Source organism: Gambusia affinis, linkage group LG17 (genome assembly GCF_019740435.1).
Source record: "Gambusia affinis linkage group LG17, SWU_Gaff_1.0, whole genome shotgun sequence".
In the NCBI taxonomy this organism is placed as follows: Eukaryota; Metazoa; Chordata; class Actinopteri; order Cyprinodontiformes; family Poeciliidae; genus Gambusia; species Gambusia affinis.
Genome location: NC_057884.1, coordinates 17,520,122 through 17,534,700, shown reverse-complemented (window position 1 = coordinate 17,534,700; position 14,579 = coordinate 17,520,122). Strand labels below are relative to the sequence as shown.

The following is a 14,579-nucleotide window of genomic DNA, read 5'->3' as shown; positions in this document are numbered from 1 at the left end:
ACAGTTATGCAGTAGTTTTTGATGGTCTGTCTCTTTATAGGCTGCTTCATTTACAGCTTTTTGACTCGTAAGCCACCGAGACCAACACACATCCACACACAGAAACGCATTCCTGGGGGGAAACCTTACACCTTCCATATTTCAGCTCTCCAACAAAAACACCAGCTCCTCTTGCAAGCCCTGAAAACACAGAACTAACCGAGGAGACACTCAGCCAATCAGAATCTTTGTAGATTTCGATTTTCGTGCCAGCTCTACAAGTATTGGTTCGTGTATTCCTTTGAGGCTGCCGCCCCTGTCCGCTGATTGGCTGGTTTTCCCGGCTCTAGTGAAGTCATTTGAATACGTTTCGCTTTGTGGGGCTCAGTCAACACAGCCCTGCTGGTTCAAATAATTGACTCAAATATCAGGAGCGGAGACACACAATGAAGGAGAGTGCCATACGGACACATTGCTGATAGACTTATGTGATCTTTTTAGCGATAGTGTGGAAGATTCTATAGATAGTTTAGATAGACATAGTTCTTATTCGAGTTAAAGCGCTTTTATTCGGACTTTGAGCGCCATAAGTAAGAGGTAAGTTTTTTTCTTTTTGCTTAAGCGTTATGTCTACATTTAGCTTCACCTACCGCATAATAGTTTTTACTTGAATTGTTTTTTTTTCTTAGACAACGTACTTGCATACATTTAAATAATATTAAGTATCACAAAAGGACTGGACATCCTAAAAACAGTGTGATATCAACATGTTTCTAACAGTTTTTGGTTCTTTGAAAGACAAATGCAAAGTTTAGCCTCTCTAGGTGATAACAATAATGTCCAATTTCTTCCCTGTGGAGTCACGGCATTTGTTGTTGTTATTGTTTACCGCCCATGTGAGTTTATAATTAGGCTGGCAGTCGGATAGAAGCAAACATTACTCACCCAGCACCTGTGGTTGCACAGCATGGTTTCTCTACAGTCAGCCTCTACTTTTTTTAACTGTGTTATGACTCAGTAAGAAGCTCATAATGTGGAACAGGCGTGTGGTCTGCTGTGTGTGAGAGAAACTTACAGATTTTGAGTGTGTGTGCATGTCTCTGTAGGGAAAAAAAATGGGAAAATGTGTGTGAAGCTTGATGTTTGCCCAGACTGTTTTTTTTAAAATAAAAGCTTTATTCCTTCCTTCATTAGCTGTAATCTGGCAGCTTCAAGCACCTTCCAAGCATTTTCGCTCCAGGCAGCATAACTACCATCTCAAATTATTGGTTAACCTTAGTTATTGTTACTACAAACGAATTGAAATAAAGTTACAATGTTCCCTGTAGTAATTAAATAAGTTTTGTGATTTTATGTAATTCATGTTGAAATTAAATAAAAGGATAAGCGTTTTTAATTTGTTTTAATTTACCTTGCCAAAAGTTGCAGAAAAACTGTATAATCTATAAAAGTAATATAAAATACAGGATTTCAGTTTTATGTAACATTTACTTTAATGTAAAGACTTAAGCAAAAATAGAAATAGAATGAAGTAAATAATACTCCTCATGTACTTATTGTGTAGAATATTTTAGCTTTTCTGGCAATGTGCAGAAACAAGTGGGAGACGGTCTGTGCTGTGTGTGTGGTCCATACTGTAAACAAAGCTCTGGTCACTCCAGATCTCATTAAAAGAAGTAAAAATTTCAACAAGCTTTTAGAAACCTTTGTGACAAACGATCTGAGGCGTTCCTACAGTCTTGAAATGTCTGGAAAAATACGGAATTTGAATGTTTTCAGACACTATTCCTTATTCTATTATCTAACAGGTTAAAATGAAACGATCCTCCTGTCTGGTTAAATTTTACACTGATTTATACTGGATGCTGTCATCTGTCTTTAGTTTGAGATAACTTCTTGTCCAGTTCATTGATTGTTTTGGTTTTTAAGCTTTTTAGATATCCAAAAAAAAAACCCCGACATGACCACATTGCTAAATGTGAAGCAACTTTCATGATTTGTTGAATATACAAGCTCCAACCAAATGGATGTTCTGAACTCAAATGCCAAGAAAGTTAGAGAAATCCCAGTGGAAAGCTAGATTTCTTTCTAATTATTTTTAGGAGCACTGAATTAGATTTGTAGACAACATAAACTCTGTGTGTGAGAGCTTAGAGCCCTGCAGCTGAGGAGATAAAGTGTCTTTATCCTTTTTTTGTCTGGGTTAATACTGTACTAGCCTACCAAATGATCCAAGCAGCAGGTGTGTTTGTGACACCAACCTGAAACCACTAGGTATCCCTTGCTTCAATGCACTGCTGGATAACCAGTTTATCCGTGAATCCGGTTTGGGCTCTGGTTCCTTTATCAGATTGTTGTAGTGGTCACTGGGTCTGCCTAAAGTGGCTGCAGGATCCCCCTTCTGACCCACACGCTTCCTCAAGCGTTTGTTTGGGCTCTGGGCTGTTTCCTCGTTATTTTAGAAGAGCACTTTTCCCGCTACGTGAATGACGTGGGAAAGCTGCACGATGAATCGGCTGTGAGAGTTACCGGGGCTGTTAAAGCAACGTTCAGTAACCTTGTTTTAAAAGACCGCATTTAAAATGGATGTCTATTCAATTATAAGTGGGCTTTTATTAAACCAGAAGTTTAATAAAAATATATAAAAACCAAGGATGTCAATATCCAGCCTGCTAATAAAAGAAAAAAAGGATGATTTTGATCACTGGCTGATTGTTTAGTGCATCAGTTGTTGGAATGAAACCAAAACCTTGAAAGATTACTCCTGATTTGAACCTTTTAACTTAATTCAGCAGAGTTACAGCGAGTGAAAAACCAAAATCAGGAGGAGCAGGAAGAACTTGCTAAACTAGTAAATGTATGCGTTTTGACCTCTGAGCTTTTCTTTTGACCTTATAACAAAGATGGTGGCTGAGATCTATTCTTGGTTTCGTTTTCTTCTCGAAATAGCTTCACTTAGCAGTTTTGTTTGCTCTACCCAGATCTCATTAGATATACAAATGAATCTGTTAGTGGTTGAGAGCATATCTGGGTGTAACCAAACGTATTTATATGAAAATTAATCACATCACTGTGCACTTTAGTCTTTCTTTGCATAACCTGAATGACAGACAGTGATATTAGAGAAATTTCAACGTGAAACTTTAGCTCCTTTCTGTTTTCTGGATACTTGTGCAGCACATGTAAAACCATCATTTGCAATATGGATGGCAAAGGATTCACGTGATCTAAGTCCAGGTTAACAAGTCTGATTTAGGAATGTGCTCCAGTCTTGAATGCCTTTCTTGCTCACACCTTATACCTGTTGTTGTCTTATTGGTGTCAAAGTACGTGAGGTGCAGAGTTCAGTAGAGATAGCAGCTCTCTACATTGGCCTGTTCCACTCTGACAAACTGTTTTACAGCTACTCTTATCAGATGCAGGCTGTTCCTTCTGTCCCAAAAACCTCCCAAATGTTCGGTGTGTGTTAACCTGGGCTTCATGCTGGACTTCAGCCTATGATGAGCACAAGTTTCTATCGTACTAAGTGAACTGTATTCTACTTTCAGATAAGCATCCAGACTTTATAGAGCTTCACACGTGATTAAAAGGATGAGAGTTGCTTTTTTTATTTTAATTTGACTGGAAGTCTTGGGAATATCTGCACAAACAGTTTTTTGTTTTTGTTTTTGGTCAGCATGTACAGTCAATTTGTTTTGAATAAGCTCAAGTCAGAATGACCGAGCTAGCCGCAGACTGTTTGCATGCAATTTTTCATGAGTGCAAAGTTTTGCTGTCGGTCAGTGCTGTGTGTGCATAAATGTGAAACCTCAATGTCTGTTTTGCCCAATTTTTGGAGTTGCTGCTGTCTGTCCTTGAGGTTTGCAAAACGCTTAAGTCAACATGTTGGTCTGGAGGTACTCCTCTTCCCAAGAGCACACAGACATTTACATTAGCACCTAAACATTAAGAGTAGACTCTGACTTTCTGGCTCAAACTAAGGTTTACTCGTACAACTGATTGAAAAGTGATCCTAGGAGCCAGAGTGTGTGAAAGCTGCTGTGTGTGTCCAATGTGCTCTGATCTCTTCTGATCTCCTCCTGGGGGTTTTTGTGTTTTTGTTAATGCCATGACAGGAGAGATAATGCCTCTATTGTTGTAGAACCCCCACCACCTCGTTGGTCTCAGCAACGCACTGTGCTTGTTTTGAAACCACGCTGAACGTGGAAACCTTAAAGATGGTGCATCAGAAGAGAAAGGTATGCAAAACAGTAGGAAAACTACAAAAAGCACATAACTGTTTGAATCAATCAAAACTGACTTCAAAATGCATGCTAACTACTTTAGATCTGTATGGAAAAATTTAGTGAGAAAGTAGCGTTTGAAACTCTGAATTCTAGTCTGTTTTCTATCAGGAAAAACAAAACTCTTTGGTATCAATACAGTTACCTGGAGAAGACTCTTTCAATATTGGTGTGGAAAATGTACCTCTTATGAAAGAGAGCAAGAATTCCAGGTGATAACAGAAAGGCTGAACAAACCAAAGTGATGTTGTTTTCAAAATATGTGCGTAATGGGGCACACTCTATCTGGAAATGTTGGAATCTTTTGGGAAATCTCCATCTTTTGCTGCTGAATGCTAACCATGCTAACCACAAAGATGCTAGGACAGTTGAAAATGTCTTTATTTAAAATTGGTCTTTATTTGAAATGTACTCAAAATGTAGTTTAACAGCAAACTTTGTGAGATCGCCTCTGATTCTAAAATATAAATAATTAATTTGTGACTGTGGCTGGAGGTTATAAGAATACAGAAAAATCAGAATTGTTTTTCAGTCAGTATCGACAGATCAAAGATTTACAAAAAAAAAAAAAAGTTTATTGCAAATTTCCCACAAAACAATGATTGGTGTGTTTGTAATACTTGAGGAAGAGTTTTCTGCATTTCTGTCTACCCACATCAAACCGACCCATAAGGCTGCAGTTTCAAAGTTTGTAAGCGAGCGAATGCAAACAATCCCCTTTAATATGAAGCTATTTTCCCGATGCCGTCCGAAAAGGAATCCAACCTATGATTTAGAAAGAGTGCAATTTCAGCACCGCAGCGTGGAAGCCACAACAACCCAAAACGGGGTCAACTATTCAGGAAGTGGGTCTGGAAAAATCGCCACTGGTTTCAAATTCCGAGACGTGTTACCCCTCTGAAAACATAAACACAGAGACACAGAGGAAATATTAGCCATTGGACCGTTATCTCAACTTTTAACGTTTTTGACTTTGTTTTTCGGTAAAAACGCTGTGATCTTTTAACCGAGTCAGAAGGTTAACAGCAGGCTGAGATCACAGAACGTAGAGTTGGACAGGCCTCCTCAGGCAGGATGCCAGAAGCTGCGGTATCCTTGTGACTGTGTGTGTGTTTGCATGTTTGCATTGCTCCTCCCGTCTTGCATTTGTGTGTGACTTGTGCATACGAGTCTGGATTATACTGGCATCGGGGCAAGGCGCCACTGTGGACGAGGGTGTGTGAGAGAGTGTGTAAGATGTTGGCTGAAACAGACTCCACAGTTGGCGCAGGAATGGACAAACAAAACTCTGCTGGATTCCTGCGGGGTTTTCTGTTTTCTGGCACATGCATGTGTGTGTGCCAAACGTTCCAGACGTATATGCATGCGATTCATGGACAGTAGCAGAATAAAGATGGCTCCAGTGCTAAAGCACGCTCCACTGGCGATCTGGAATCAGCTTGCCGACCTCAGGTCCAATTATTTTAGCTGTTAAGACAGAAAATCATTGCTGACTTGAGAGATCATCCATTTGTCATGATGTTTTCCGCCCACATGCTGCACTACTGCCAACAAGTTCACTTCAAGAATGTGGTAAGAGATACAGTGAAATAGGGTGGAGCAGACATTTCTTACAAGCTCATTTGTAAAATTCCCAACAAATTGACTGGTTGGAGAAACATTTCCAAAAGAGATGGATTTATAAAGCGTCGATAACACCAAATAACAAATAGAGGAGATCTAAAATTAAGCGATTAGGTGCGATTATCGTCACAGACACTTGCTGAGTCTCCGCTTTGAGAGACAGAGTGAGATATTTTCACAATAGCTGAACGCAGTTTAAACATCAACCACATTCCCGGGGAATGAGGTGGACAGGGATACTATAACACCAGGAAATCTACAGCACTACAGGAGATATAGCTTTGTCTTCATGTTGACTGAAGGATAGTCGGCTAACTACAAAAGTAATACATTAAATAAAGCTGGATTAAATGATGTGGTGAGAACGTGTCATTATAACTCTGCCTTACTGCAATTAAGCCAGTCTTAAACCTAAAAAACCCCACAATTTAAAACAGCAGCAGTGGCTTTTGAGGAAATGGTTCACCATAAAAAAGAAATATGATGGTTTTGGATAAAAAGGGAATTAGTTGATGTAAATTTACTTCCTTCAACACCTCTTAGAAACTTGTCTGATTCTGCTTATATTGACTGTGGATATCTCACCCTCAAACAGTGTTTGAAAATGACTGCTAATTATTTTTTTTGAAATATACTCCACCCTTCCACCCACAACATATCCACCGATTGAAAAAAAATAGGGCGAGGACTTTACACGGCTTCACAATGCAGGGTTAGTTCCCCTTTTTGCTCATGTATTTCTAACATAGCATAAAAAGTGTGAGAATAGATGTTTTTTATGTTGATTTTACAACATGGTTCTAAAAACAAAAACGTTCTAAACATATCTGGGGCCGAAAATGCAGATATGAAAGTTAATTTATCGTCTTTTATTTAATTCAACTCAATTATTTTCTTTTTTATGGCTCCATTTTACAACAACTGTGACCTCAATGCTCTTTAACCACCCGTAGGGTGTTTTCACACCTGATAGCTCGATACACTCTGTTCAGTTGGTGACCAAGATTGCAACATTTGTTAAATTTTCAGCTGGTGTGGTTCTCTTTCACACTGCATTGTGTCAAACGAATTAAACCCTTTTAAAAACCCGTTTCTCTGCATCAAGAACCAGTGAAAAAAGTGAAATGAAACCTCTGAAAAAGACATGAGCTCAACTTCCTTCTCCACTTGGTTTAAAGCTGTCTATCTATGGAAGCCCAGCTAACTGTATGGAGATATTTTATCCTGAGCAAGCATGTGGTGAAAGTGGAAAGTAGCCCCTGCTTTACATCAGCAGATTCATGCTTAGTATGAGTGCCCACCTCTAACATCTTCATATTTGTGTTTCTTCTTTCCTTCTAAAGGTGATCATGCCCCCAACAACCCCTTACGCAGGAAAGTTCAACTCCTGCCCGTCGTACGGCAACAACAACCACGTTCAGCCTCCGAGCCCGTACCACAGCGGCTCTGCTCCGAAACTGTCCAGGGACAACAACTACAACGGCCCCTACTCCCCAACCGAAAACCCTTACGACGTGCCACAGCCTCACAGCGCGTATCGGACCACCTCCGTCTCCTCTGTGAGTTCCAAGGAGCACCATTACGGCAGCAGCTGCACCATTTCGGAGAACCCGTACTCCTCGCCACAGCCCCACAGCCCTCGCCAGCACAGCACTTCCTGTCCGGGCCGAGCGTACCGCCACACGAGCAGCAGCTGCAGCAGTGAACACTCCTGCCGGAACAACGGGGCCGCGGCGAAAGCTCGACTCTACGGTCACGGCGTCGCCACCAGCTATGGAGAGATGTGTTACCATGACAACAGCTTGGTTTCAGCTTCTCTTGAGGCTCTGATCCAGCACTTGGTTCCCACTGTGGATTATTACCCCGATGTATGTTGCAGTTCTACTTTTTTTTTTTTAAGGATTATGCAGTAAATTTTGTAGTTGTTGCAGAAGAATCCTGACTTATTTCTGCTTCCTGATCTTCAGAGGTCATATGTCTTTACCTTCCTGCTGAGTTCACGCCTCTTCCTGCACCCATATGAGCTCATGACCAGGGTTTGTCACCTGTGTGTGGAGCAGCAGCGATCCGGAGATGCCCTGCTGGATAAGGTGGGTGGACCTCCACACACACACACAAATAAGTACACGCGTGCAGGTCTATTTATTTCACACACTGTCACTTTCACTTAGTCCCACACAATTTCACTCCCACTAACAAACCTGCAAATCCAGGAGAATAAAGAAAGAAAGAGATCTCACTGCAATGCAGTAGAGATTTATGCCAAATCCAGATACCAGAAAGAAGAAGTCATATTCACACATAGCAGATTTTAAATGATCGTCATGACGTCATTAGACTGACTCTGTGCCGTCTGCAACATGTTCAGATCCGTTTCCGTGAGGTGGCGCCAAAACTGGTGCAGCTGCTGACGGAGTGGACGGAAACCTTTCCATACGACTTCAGAGACGACCGCATGATGCGATGCCTGAAGGACATGACGCTCCACGTAGCGCGAGGGGATGAGGTAAGCATCCAACCAGCTATCCAACCAACCATCCATCAAACCATCCAACCATCAACCACTCCTTCATCAACCCGGCCTGTTTTTCTTCTTTTCATCCAGCCATCAACTATTTTATCCATCCATCTATCTGTAGGAACCACACCTAGATTAGTGTCATTATTTAGTTCATTTGTGTCTTCATGTGTGTCTCTAGTATTCTTGGCGGGCCATGCAGCAGATGACCCAGCGTCTCATCAAACGCCTGTCCGCCCTCGGTCAGTACGAGGAAGCCGTAGCTGCGCTCAACGCTGCGGCGCAGGAACGTCCCGCTTCGCTGAAGACCAAACAGGCTTCAGCTCAAAGGGCCGACATACTGAGCGTGTGCGACGATCCTTTCATCCTCGCTCAGCAGCTGACACACATTGAACTGGTAAGGGGTCAGATAACTAACCACTTACCAGTTAAATAAGAATTAGGTTACTTTTAGCAGTTCTGTTTTAGGGCTTGGTGCCAGACGGTCACTCTTATGTTTTATCAGTTTTTAACACAGCAGACACATAAAGTAGTTAGAATAGATATATCGTCTTTTACATCCACTGTCATTTTTTCTGACTTTTCTCTGCCTGTAGGATAGACTGAGCTTCATTGGCCCTGAGGAGTTTATTCAGTCTTTTGCGATGAAGGATCCTCTGGAAAACCACAAGGTAACGCTGAGTGGAAACATTTTATGTGAATGAGCAGCACAAGATAGTTTTAATTTGTGAAATGGAAGAAAAAAAAAATGCTGATTTAATTTTCTAGTTTGGGTTCATCAAATCAAATCCAGATAAAATACATTAAAGCTTGTATTTTAAGGTGATAAAATGTACCAAAGGTTGGATATATTTTTGCTAGATATTGAGTCGTGGTGTGCTTCTGCCCAAATATTTCACACAAGTGTGATTTCTCATCCAGTCTTGTTAAATTTTCACATATTTTAGACCAGACAGCCTGGAGCAGTTTCATTTTGTTTTCAGTTTCGGCAGGAGACAATGATAGGGTTAGAGTTAGGGCTGCTTTATTCTCAAGAAAGCTTGAAAACACAGGAAAATAACCTGCTTATAATTATCTACATCAAAGTCCAGACCCAGACGAACCACACATTGTTGTTATTTTTAAGCCGTTTGATATGATTTTTGATTTTTGATCGTGTTCTGGGCCTGCTTTGAGTGTTGTGGTCATCTCCAGTTTGAGTTTATTTGCCACAGAAACCACATGTAAGACTCTTGTAGAAGATAGAAGGGGACTTGTTCGGCTTTCTGCTTTATTTTCGTCTGAGCTCTTGAAAACGTCTGGAAGAGAACAAAAAGAGCCTTTTGCTGTGTGTGTGTGTGTGTCTCGGTTCATCGGAGAGAAGGTTCTTTTCCATGCTGAGAGATCCTAGAAATCAGCTGAAGGGTCGTTCTCAGTCGGCGTTTTGCCGCTGCTGTGCTCCCACCTGCTTTGCTGCAGTTGCATAAGAGCCACTTTGTGTAAAAGAGCAGTTGAGTCACTAAAAAAGGGGTCCTGAGGTGTAGAGAGGGGGAAGATTGGAGTGGAGTGGGATGCCAGTGTTGTGTAAGCTTTTAGTGGAGCCTCAAACCTCTGGGATTGCATCATCACGGCCGAGTCCAGTTTATTTATACACAGCTTTTACCATGTTTATTTATGTAAGAGGACCTTTGGAAAACAGGTTTGCCACATTAGAAACAACATGTTTAATGGAAAAGCCAGGGGACCCAGAAAGCATATGTACGTAAAAAGAGACGCGTCAGAGTGTGACGGTGGCAGATTGTGTGGGTGAGAAAAGCCGACAGGATCTATTAAGGAAGAAAGTTATGGAAGAGCAGCAGCTTTCTTTGTCACATTTATGGGAAAACTAAAGAAATAAGCAGATGTGGCACATCATATGAGAATTTAACCACATTAGTCTGATGCAAAATTTTATTCTCTGTGAAGTTAGTTGAAGACTATTTACTACAGATCATGCATCATCCCTTTTATTACACTTCAGCTGTTGGTTCAAATTAAATTCTTTTTAATGTTTGAAGGTGAGAAACATGTACACAAGAGAACATGTTCTAAGAGAACAAAACTGAGACAACAAATGAGAAGTTGCCAAAGACTGATGATTGACTTTTTATTCATTCAGACATCAAATAATTTGTTATACATAACATTATGACATTTTGAACACCACGCCCAAGGAATCTCATTTTTTCAGACCCTGTTAACACGATACTTAAATTAGCAACTAATCAAATATAAAACAGCAGCAGTGAATGGAAGCAGCAAAAAATCTCACTTCTTTTCTTTTTTGCAATGTAGCTGCTCTGTAGTTGTTATTCTGACAGAATAAAATGAAGTACTAAAACAAAGATAATTCATTGCCAGTGAAGTTAGTTTAGTATTTATGCAGGCATTACTTGGTGTGGTTCTGGAAGAGTTAAATGTTTACTAACAGTTCATTGGTTTCATTGCGTCTTTCTCTTCTTCTCCAGGGTTTCTTCCGGAAATGTAAAACCAGTAACCTGGAGGCCTACGTCAGCTGGTTCAACAGGCTCAGCTACTTGGTGGCAACAGAGATCTGCATGGTATGTCTCACACAAACAAGCAAATTAGTTGTTAGAGAACAATCTCTAATTCTTATAGGGGCATAATTTTAATGTGAATAGAAAAATATAAACTAACAAAACACATATGTTACCATTTCTAGGGGTTTAAGGGGTACCAATTGCCAAATCAAAGTTAATTCAGCCAAAACTATACAAAATGTACATACTTTTTTTTTTTTTTTTTTTTTAAGATAAAAACACTTTTATTTGTAAATATGCTTTACCCAAAGCTCCTAAAGTGGCAAAGTTTTAGCTTCACCTGGTTCAAATTTACTGAAGTCATTTTCTTATTTAAAAAGGTATATCATTTTTGTATCCTTCAATGTATTCATGACATGATATAAAAAAGGCTTACGTGATTAAATTAAAAAATACGTTTTTTTATCCAATAAACGTTAAAATAATTGATTACTGAAATAATCGCTAGTTTTTTCCCTAATGCACTTATTAGAAAACAATCCCAACCATGATGGCATTTGTGTATTTCTCTTCCTCCAGACATAAAACAAAGAGTGAAAATCAAAAGTATCTGTAGCTGATTGATGGATTTATTGATCTATTGATGAAGCTTCTGGTTTGTTGGTGTTTGTTCAAACTTTAAAACAATACTGAAACTACTTCTTTGAAACTTAAATAACCAAAACAACTTGACAATGCCCAACAATGGAGAGAATATGCATGTAAACATGCTGAAAATTTAAGTGGAGATTAAGCTTTTCATATATTTAGAAGCAGATTTTAAATCTTTTTCTTTATTTCTTTTTATCCAAGCCAGCGAAGAAGAAACACAGAGCGCGGATCATAGAGTTCTTCATTGATGTGGCTCAGGAGTGTTTCAACATCGGCAACTTTAACTCTCTCATGGCAATCATCAGTGAGTATTTGATCCCTTTTTATTAAGATTCTGTACCAGTAATTTTTGGTTATTTTTCCTGTAAAACATGGAAAGCAGGGGGGGGAAAAAAGCATCCGTTACTCCCTTGGTGTCTTTGTAGAGCAGAGCCACTGAATTGACTAAAGCCAACAAATGCAGTGCCAGCTGGAGTTTAGGCTGACTTTAATCAGTTTAGGGAAGTCTAAACTCAGTTAGCGGAGGCCTGGAGCTCTGCAGGCTGAGCTTTGTCTCTAAATGCTTTCTCCTGTGTCTCTCAGCTGGGATGAACATGAGTCCGGTCGCCAGACTGAAGAAAACCTGGAATAAAGTCAACACAGACAAGTTTGAAATCCTGGAGGTCAGAATTATACACACGCACACACACACACACGCACACACACACGTCAGCAGTTTGCAGATTAGACGCTCTAGTTTTCAGCTCGGCTGTGGATCTTAGAGTCGTCAGCATGGTTTTGTTGTCTGCTGACGTTCGATGTGTGTGATCTCATCCAGCACCAGATGGACCCGTCTAGTAACTTCAGCAACTACCGCACTGCGCTCCGTGGCGCCACCCAGAGGTCAGAGACCGCACATAGCAGCCAGGAGAAGGTGAGGGAGCCTGGAGCGTGCTGCTCATTGGGAAAGAAAAACCTTCTCCTTCCACATTTAGAATAACTAAAACTTCTTTCTGCAGATTGTGATTCCATTCTTCAGCCTCCTCATTAAAGACATCTACTTCCTGAATGAAGGCTGCGCCAACAGGCTGTCAAACGGACACATCAACTTTGAGGTCAGTTCAAAGCACTTTTCAAAATAAAAGTGACTTTCTCATGCAGACCAACAGCTCCCCCTTGTGGAGGAGCTCTTGAATCGCATGAGAAACAGTCTAGTTTCTTGTGCAAAACTAACTTATAAGAAACTTCAGCAAGAAGTAGGAGCTTGTTTTAAGACAATTACTTAATATTTATGGAAAAAGCACTTACTATAAATGAAATAATCTGCCATTGAAATAAGACATTTTAACTTGTAATATGGGATTTTTTTTGTCTTTGTTATTAATTTTCAAAAACACAGAATTCTGAACATTTGTGTCTGGAAATCTTCAGAATTCGAACCTTTACAATGTGTGGAAACTGGGCAGATTTCCTGGCCTGATGCACATTATCATGATTATTGTTTTTGCGACATTTTTACAGAAACTGTGGGAGCTGGCGAAGCAAGTGAGCGAGTTCCTGGTTTGGCGCCAGGTAATTTGTCCATTCGACAGAGACCGCCGCATTCTTCAGTATCTGGTCACCACGTCCGTTTACACTGAAGACGGTCAGTACAAATTAGAACACTTTCACATCAACTATCAATTTTGTAAGCCAAGGGGGAAATGAAACTGAATTTGTGTTATTGTTGCAGAGCTGCACCTGGCCTCCTATGAGAGCGAAGGACCAGAAAACAACATGGAGAAAGACAGCCGCAGATCTCTGAGGTGGGTGAAGGAACATTTCGATAAATAATTCATATAGGGAAATAAGCCAACATGGAAAACAATAACTTTTTCTTCGTTTTATCTTCCAGATCTTCCCTTCTCCATCGAGAAAACCGCTCTTAAGAAGTTTTCTCTACTTGATACTTTCGATTTATATTCCCAAGGCCAAAGTTTACATTCTGGATCTAAGCGTGCTCCTGCAGAACAATGGATGCAGCTTAAGCATCATCAACAATAAAGAAGTTTGTTTCAATCCTTTGGGACTACAAAGAGTGCCAGTAATTTTACATAAAGAAAAACTTAAGTGCCAGAAACATAACTCCATTGTGAAGCTAGGATTTTTGAAGAAAAAACAAAAAGCATCTAAACACACTAAATGGACAACAGGCACAAATGTGCATGGATTTGTATTCCTAAATGCCAGTTCAACATGTTTACAGCTGCTGAATAAGAACAATGGACAGAAAGAGCCATGATGAATTAATTGTGTCATAAATTACAGCCTTTAAGTTGCTTGTGCACGGTGATGTGGCTGTACCTTCAAGTCCATCTCAATTTGGACAGTAAAGTCATGTGGTAACTATTATCAGCATTTAAGTAACGTGTGATGTGGCTCCGTGTAAAGCTACATTAAGTAAGTGACAACAGCATCATGCAAACAAAATGCACCTGAGTGTGTGTCCCTGTGCTGTGTATCATAGTATTCTGTGGCTCCAGCTCATATGAGTCATTGTATTCTTTCTAATCATGTTGTATTTTGTCTCAGAAGCTTAAAAAGTGTTTTTGTTCTCTTTTACTCACCATGAGTTTCACGATGAGCTTGTTGCAGGTTGGCTGGCTCTGTGATGGTAAGCTTTTACAACACCAGTTCATGTATTATGTTAAAACAAGTATTTGTTTAGAGTAAAGTAAAAACTGTATGTGTGTATAGAGATGTTCCAGCCTCTCTTATCCCGCTTGTAGATTTGTGAGAGAACCTTTAATATCCAGCTTTGAGTGAAAGTGATGATGCATTTTTCATGTTTTTAAAAGGCACGCCTTCAATGTGTCATTTTGTTATATATTTTTTTAAAGATTCTTGTGCATCTTTTATGTTATCAGGGGGTACTTGTATGAAAGATTTTTTTTTTTTTGTGAAAGAGACATTTTCTCTTTTGAATAAACAGAATATCAATATGTGGTTTCTTTGTTTTTCCTTAGACACACAAACACCTTTACATAC

The 14,579-nt window shown here is 39.9% G+C and overlaps 1 protein-coding gene across 1 annotated transcript; it reads left to right on the top strand.

Annotated features, from left to right (window-relative positions):
* The first annotated feature begins 367 nt into the window (after nucleotides 1-367).
* LOC122819553 (ras-GEF domain-containing family member 1B-B-like) lies at nucleotides 368-14,533 on the top strand. Its single transcript, XM_044096351.1, has 14 exons — nucleotides 368-576; nucleotides 7,229-7,753; nucleotides 7,853-7,975; nucleotides 8,254-8,391; nucleotides 8,585-8,800; nucleotides 9,000-9,074; nucleotides 10,890-10,982; nucleotides 11,775-11,877; nucleotides 12,156-12,235; nucleotides 12,391-12,486; nucleotides 12,572-12,667; nucleotides 13,074-13,197; nucleotides 13,285-13,357; nucleotides 13,447-14,533. Exons 2-14 carry the CDS (start codon nucleotides 7,235-7,237, stop codon nucleotides 13,478-13,480), a joined length of 1,770 nt encoding a protein of 589 aa, XP_043952286.1. The 5' UTR covers nucleotides 368-576; nucleotides 7,229-7,234; the 3' UTR covers nucleotides 13,481-14,533.
* Nucleotides 14,534-14,579: the final 46 nt, after the last annotated feature.